The sequence below is a fragment of the Penaeus vannamei genome, chromosome 26 (assembly GCF_042767895.1).
Source record: "Penaeus vannamei isolate JL-2024 chromosome 26, ASM4276789v1, whole genome shotgun sequence".
NCBI classification, from domain to species: Eukaryota; Metazoa; Arthropoda; class Malacostraca; order Decapoda; family Penaeidae; genus Penaeus; species Penaeus vannamei.
Window position 1 is genome coordinate 34599376 of NC_091574.1, and position 7500 is coordinate 34606875.

At 35.6% G+C, this 7500-nt stretch overlaps 1 protein-coding gene across 1 annotated transcript in view; it reads right to left on the minus strand.

Annotated features, from left to right (window-relative positions):
• Positions 1-474: 474 nt before the first annotated feature.
• The window catches only part of Tcs4 (Threonyl-carbamoyl synthesis 4), a 9206-nt gene continuing 2180 nt past the window's right edge, over positions 475-7500 (minus strand). The window contains exons 4-9 of the mRNA XM_070140359.1: positions 6486-6610; positions 5426-5554; positions 3790-3994; positions 3212-3360; positions 2388-2599; positions 475-943 (exon numbers count right to left, since the gene is read on the minus strand). Of these exons, the coding sequence (XP_069996460.1) occupies positions 865-943; positions 2388-2599; positions 3212-3360; positions 3790-3994; positions 5426-5554; positions 6486-6610 (899 nt within the window). The 3' untranslated portion in view covers positions 475-864. The remainder of the gene's footprint in view (positions 944-2387; positions 2600-3211; positions 3361-3789; positions 3995-5425; positions 5555-6485; positions 6611-7500) is intronic.

A 7500-nucleotide genomic window follows, 5' to 3' on the forward strand; every position in this document is an offset into this window, starting at 1 on the left:
TACATGAACATTTGTGTAATTGTTGTGTTGGTTGCATGTTGAATAAATTAGATGAGGATCCTGTGATTTTTTTCTTCATTCCTCAAAAGTTTTGGCCGTCCTTTCATATTTTCGAACATAGTTTTGGAACTGACAGGCTGAGAAGATAATCCAGTCATACAACAAACCTTATTAAAAATGCCAGGTGCAGAGTAAACTTGTCAGATAACTACTGGCAAGACAATCTATTAGTAGTATCTAATAAAATGAACATATAACAAATTAGTCAAATAAGTAATTAGGCTTAAGTTAAAGCAACTCAAAAGGCTATGGCAGCTTGTTATCAATCACTATTACTTAAAACAATTATATACTACAAATGATTCAAATTCATTAAGAGTTTGTAGGATGGAAATGACTATAAAAAATATAATGTGTATATAGGGCTTTTTTTTTACTTAATTAAGGTGGTTCAAAAACCATTAAAAATAACAAGTTTCTTTCAAGACGTTTATTTCGCTAACAATGAACAGAGCAAAGAAATTCAAACAATTTTACAAACTACATAATGCAATTTCATTTCAAAGAATAACAGTAATTCCATTTTAATATCAAATTTCTTTCTTGTAGTAACATTTAAAAATTTATACAATATATCTTTAAAACAATTTAATTTCATTATAAACATCAAAAACACCAAAAAATCTGGTTTGACTTAAAACCGTCAAATGAACTTTATTGCTGTTAATTCTTAGTATCCATCTCAAAAAAATACAAAACAGTTGGTATTAATATTCCTTATACATTGTTCTTTAAAACAAAACCTACTTTTTTCAATACACCTAAATGGAAAAGAATAAAAAAAATTACAATGTTCTATTAGCATCATCTAAATTTGACCCACTTTTGAATTTTAATTCCCAGACTACGAACATCTTCTGTCAGATCCACTCCAATAGGACATCTGAAAAATTAGGAAATAGTAATTAGTATTCAATTTCTTGAAAGCAGATATAGATGTGGTGTAAATTATTTTTTTCTGGGGTAAATTGTTTGGCTCATCTATTTAAAACTATTCTCATTATGAACTAACCTTAAAGAGTCAGTATGTCTTTCATATTCTGGCCTTTCAGCAGTGCTATTTCTCCACCAAGTGTTTTTAGTTCTAAATATACATCTTGGCTTATAATATCCTTTTTTCCTCTTCTACATGTAAGAAACATACACATTGAAACATGAGCTTTTCTACTGATGCTTGTCCTACTTCTGATCATTTTAGCCTCTCTCTCTCCTCTAACAATATACTTGTCATCTTTATTTCCAAAACTTTTTTCTCAATTATCTTCTACCTCACAACGGGTGACCGAAGGCAAATCATGCTCATAAAATCTCTGCAACACACTGGTGAGATATGTGTAACCCATTGCTACTAAGTACATGTCCAGTTTAGTTTGTGAATCTTGTTTGGATATAGATGGCTCAGTATCTCGGTCACCAAGATGTCAGTAGGCATTACATGACCTCACCTGTTTCCTCTTCCCTGGATTTTGAGGAAAACATTTTACTTTTCTAATGGTATTAATATTCACCCTGTTATTATCATAATTGATATTATGATTATTATAATATTAATAATACTAGTGGACAAGAAATGTGTGTGTTAGATGCCAGAGGATAGAGAGCGTTAAAGGACAGTATAGTAGTAAAAAGGGTAAAGAGGGGGAGCAAATGATGTAAAGCAGAGATTAGTGAAAGATGAAACTTTTAAGGGTGTAAGGCAACTGGATGAAAGGAAGTGTATCTAAGGATGGGGAAGGAATAGGAACACTGTTTAAGGAAAACTTGCAAAAGATCCTTTATGAAACAATCAAAGGGTAATATGGGTAGAGAGTTAATGGGTTAATGAAACTGATTCCAGGAAGTTTCCAATTGGCAAAATACCATCTTGTCCACCAGAGGAGTGTGACTAAAATTGAGAACTGATTATCTATCCAAAGTCAACTTCCAATCATTGCTGTAAACTTAACCTAAACTAGAAATTAACTTCAAGCTGTCTACAAGATAAACCATTTCTCCTATTCAGTTGACCTGACCTGACATTCTTTGTCTGTTCTCTAATGTGAAAAAAACAATTTTCACCTGATGTGACAAATCTCTTAATGTTATTTAATGGTTTAAACAAATAAATGTACTAGGCATCAAGGTCATATAGTACTAATTACTTAATGATGTTCATCTGCTTTTAAATCACCTTAGTTATGTAAATTTCATACCTAATTACATCTATTATGTATGTATTCACTCTTTCATGTCTAGCATATACCTTCAACTTAAGAAATCAGTAAAAATAAATATATACCAAACATGCAAATATCCAATTAAAAAACAAAGGAAAATAATAATCTTACTTTGCTTTGATGTCAATGTTTTTTATCGCCTCTTCATCATAGATAACCCCTGACTGAGCCTTCCACCTTTCCATACCATTCCATGCAATCATAATTCCATTATCTGTGCATAATCTAGGTGGAGGGCATAGAAGCTGGTAACCTGTTGTTTCGCATAATTTTTGGAGAGCCCTACGAATGTAGTTATTGCAGGCCACACCTCCAGACAATACCTGAAAGTTTTAGAATACCAGTAGTGATTAAGGTAGTTGATTTCAAAATCCAAAAATACATTTCTTTCATCTTAATCCTACAGTTATGTTGCTTAAAGATATATTATGGTAGATGGGTTTACATCCACCATTTGACTGGTCTGTTATCTCTTAAGGGAGTGGTTGTTGTGGGTGTGAGTTCCCACAAGTATGGCTGAGTGCTGGAAGTGGAGTGGAAATCAACGGGGTAGCTGGTAAGGCTCCCTAATGGCAGAGGCCTGGGCAGGCCTTGCGTTGCTGCTCCTGTTGTCTTGCTTAGACGGAGGATCATGAGATGATAATCTCTGCTGGGTGCTGGATCTTAAGTACTGTCAAGCTGTGCCAGCTACGTGATAGTGAGGGGAGCCTGTGGTCCAATGAGCGTGCCGTGAGGTGTCCCTGTCAAGCAATCAGGTCTCCACAATGAGTCATCGAGAAGGTGCTGATGGTGAGGTGCGAGGATAAGGCTGTGGACCTGTGTGACTCAACCTGGGGCAAGTATGCTAAGCTGCAACCTACAGCTTGGCATACTTGCGTGTGTTTTTGTGTGTATATGTGTGTGACTGTGCGTGCATGTGCTTTACATTCACTTACCAGTTTCAAATTCTCCTTAGGAAGTAATCCACGGATGTCGTTGTAGACCATAGCTCTTTGAGTCTGCCGGACTAGATGTTTGGTTATAGCATATTGATATGATGCACATACATCTCTGATTGGTGGAATAATATTTCCACCCTCAACCTCTGAAGAAAAAGGCATATTTTACATTTAGAGACATATTTTGAATTTTTAACAATAAATACTTAAAACTGTTCATAACTATCAAAGGTACACAACATGGACCTCATTAACTATAAACCATAATATTTTCTTCTCAGTGATAAAGCTATAAAACATTGCATTACTATGGCAACAATACATTATAACTGATAATGGCATAAAATTAACTATTCTACCTGTTGTTATCTCTTCTAAGTTGTTTTTACATATAAAATACATATCCAATTGGCAGCTATAATCTATGTCCATCAAACTTGCAGTTTTAGAATATTTCTTCTTTGCATTACCCATATGATATTATGTTCTACATGATTTTATCATTAACAGACTTGCCACTTGATGAGTAACTTGTAAGAAAATAAATAATTGGTAACCATTGGAACTAAGCTTACCATACTCTTCCTCTAACTTTGTGATCAGTTTCAATAGTGAGTGTTTTAGACCTGCAAAGCTGAAGGTACAGTCCCTATACTTCCACATTGGTGTTGGAAAATCATAGGCCCGGGGGTTTCCTTCTCTAGCCAAATGTTCAATAGCTTGACCACCGGACATGGATGAGCACTCTGGAATGTTGCGCAACTTCAGCCGCCGAGCGCCCTTTGAAGAGATTTCACACAATTACCATCATGCAGTTATTATGTAATATGTTAAGGAAAATCATAATATAGTTAAGTCTAAGGTGAAATAACCATTTTCTTTGGTCACGTTGAATACGTTTTCTTTCTTTTGCATTCATAAATGCTTATATAGTCTATTGTAAATGTGAATGGTTTCATAATTATTTGGGATAAAGTAAAATTAGTTAATTTAAAAGGCATCAGTAATTGCCACAGTGGCAGAAATGAAGTTCAGTAAGTTTTGATTTGAATGTTTGCAGGTTGGATCATGGCGGCCTGGGTTGGACGTAAGATTTGTATATTATTTTATATAGCTTGAATTTACTCTAGTTTCACTTGTCGTGCATAACCAGTACTCCAGCAGAATAGTTCAAAGTCTCAGTGATATTTTCATAAGACATGTATGGATATCATTATGACATTTACTTTATGAAATATGATTTAAACATGATCATGTGTCCTGGCAAAGACTAACATATGTCATGATATTCATTACTGCTTTATTCATTTTATTTATACTTTTGTTTCATATAAATATGATTTATAAGGAGGTTGTATGTTATATTTAATGGTATGACATTAAATCCATAATTGTTAGCATTTTTCTAGTGTTTACTTATCTTTGCTGAAAAAGAGTAATTTCTTAAAAATGATTTAAGACAAGTTAACCACAGAAAGACCATTGGTGCTTTATATCATACTTCTTTGGGTATACCGTAGACTGAGTTGACCCAGAGGAAAGTTGTATGAGATTACCAAACTAGTACTTAACCTCTACATGATGGGATGACATGTATGTACATGAGGAGGAGGAGGAGGAGGAGGAGGAGGAGGAGGAGGAGGAGGAGGAGGAGGAGGAGGAGGAGGAGGAGGAGGAGGAGGAGGAGGAGGAGGAGGAGGAGAAAGAAGGAGGAGAAGAAGGAGAAGAAGAAGGAGAAGAAGAAGAAGTGGAAGAAGATGGAGAAGAAGAAGAAGGAGAAGAAGAAGAACAAGAAAAAGAAGGAGGAGAAGAAGAAGAAGAAGGGGCAGGAAGGAAGAGAAGGGGGAGGAAGGAGGAGAAGGGGGAGGAGGAGGAGAAGGGGGAGGAGGAGGAGAAGAGGGAGGAGAAGAAGGGGGAGGAGGAAAAGGGGGAGGAGGAGAAGGGAGAGGAGATGAAGGGGGAGGAGAAGAAGGGGGAGGAGGAGAAGGGAGAGGAGGAGGGGGAGGAGGGGGAGGAGGGGGAGGAGGAGGAGGGGGAGGAGGAGGGGGGAGGAGGAGGAGGAGGAGAAGGAGGAGGACAAGAAAGAAAGAAATGAGAGAATAGGAATAACGAGGACAGAGGTGGGGAAGAAGGCAAGGACGCAAGGTGATTATGATATATAAGAAAACAAAAAAAGAAGTAACAAAGGAAGAAAAGGCACTTTTCACTTACCTTATCAAGTGCTTCTCCAGGTGCATCATCAACAGTTTGACCAATAATTGACCACCTGTCAACACTATGAGCCAACACTAATAAACTATGGCCTCCTGATACTAACAAAACCAGAAACGGGAACTCAACCTGAAAGTTTAAAATTCTTTGTGTTAATATTCTATTATCTATCAGCTGTAAAACATGTGGTGCACATTTTTTGTTTGGGTGACTAAAGGCATGGTCCAACTGGCCTTGTCTTCAACTAGGACCTGACTAATGTCGGAGTGTGGAGCCGGGACTAGTGTTTCAACTGCAAAAACCACCACTGTACCAGACCACACATGGCTCTCGTTTGAGTAACACTGCACACAGTACTTCTCATTTAAGCTACAATGAGCACACAGACTTAATCCCTGTTTTTTAAAATTCAATGGTACTCTGACAGGCTGTCGACATGAGTGTAGGTCCTCAGTGTCAATTTACCCATTTCTTGTTTATTTGTTTTTGGCAATAAAAAATGAATTTTTTGATAATCGACTAAATGTTTTATATAAAATCTCTAATATAACATTCATTGGCTTTATAGATACTTAAAGATATTGATAAATTCTTTAAGGAAATTACAGACAATAGTTTTTAATTGCACCCTGGAAAGCCCAGAGATGTCTGATAAAAGAACACTCTAGGTCATGTTATTGCTGACTCCCCTCAGCCTAAGATCTAAAGTGACATGATTAGGCCTAAATGGTCACACACATCGTGAGACCTGCACGTACACAAGGCCAGTTGAACTGTGCCTTAAAAGTGATACAGAAGAATCACATTGCTCAATTCTGATATTTCATACCTAAGCCAACAGAAAAGCAGCAAAAAATAAAGAAGATAGGATGGAGGGAAGAAAATGAATTCAACAAAAACACATAAACTGAAAAAGTAAAATATGGGAAGGAACACAGGGAAAATAAAGAAAATGATGAAAATATTTATACCAATATCCAAAAGACAAAGAATAATTTGTAAACAGGAAGAAATACTGAAAGCAAGTTTTATAACATTTCAACCTTCTGTCTTAAATTACCTGCTCTACCATACGGACAGTAAGTGCATGTGCTTCCATATGATGAATTGGTATAAATGGTTTTCTTGCATTCAATGCTAGCTGTTTCCCATATTCGGTACCAACAACGAGGGAGAGGGGCATTCCTGTAAAAAAATAAAACATTAATTTTAAATGATTTTCATTCTCTTTAAGTGAATCTTTCGGGTATGCAATACTTATAAAATAACAATACTAGAGTTTTCAGTAAACTATATTTAGAACGAGTTGTTAAAAGTAATGATGATTGCCTCAAACATGTTAAATCTGATATTCTTCATTAAGAAATATTGCCAAGTATCAATCTTTGGTAAGAAACAAAAAATGGGTTCACAGATTGGCATTAGTTTAGGCAAGACATATGAGGTTTTCTTGCACAACTTTTGGTACCCTAAGGCATAGGAGGGGGAGAAAGATTTATGAGACTAAACAAAAATTATAAGAGCAAAGTATGTTTGGAAAAGAAGAAGAAAAGAGAAATCATTCTTCAATGTTTTTGTTAATTTTCCATAATCTATTGACCTCTTAACAGACATATATATAGCAAGTGAAAGCTCAGGATTTTTATCATACAACTGGTGTGATAATTCTAAAAATGACAAGCATAATATCTCCAATCAATAAACATTAGATCAATGTGATAAAGAAATAAAAATATATGGAAATAATGGTTACTACTTGCTTCCCACTACATGTTTGCGTGGTTATATGGATATTTTGCCCACATATATGTACACTTATATATACATCTGTATGTATATGTATTTGTACATGTGTATACATGGGTGCTGTCTATATCTAGACAATGGAGGGAATGGGGGATATAATTATAGTACCTTTACTGGATATGATATTTAAGAAGGTAATTCCTTAGATTCATAGATGTTCAGAAATAGCCATAGCGCTATTTTTTAATCCCTGGCCAAAAATCAAGGGACGACCCCTTTTAATTGAGTTAAGTAAACCATGTTTTCTTCTTTGCCGTTATATCATGATT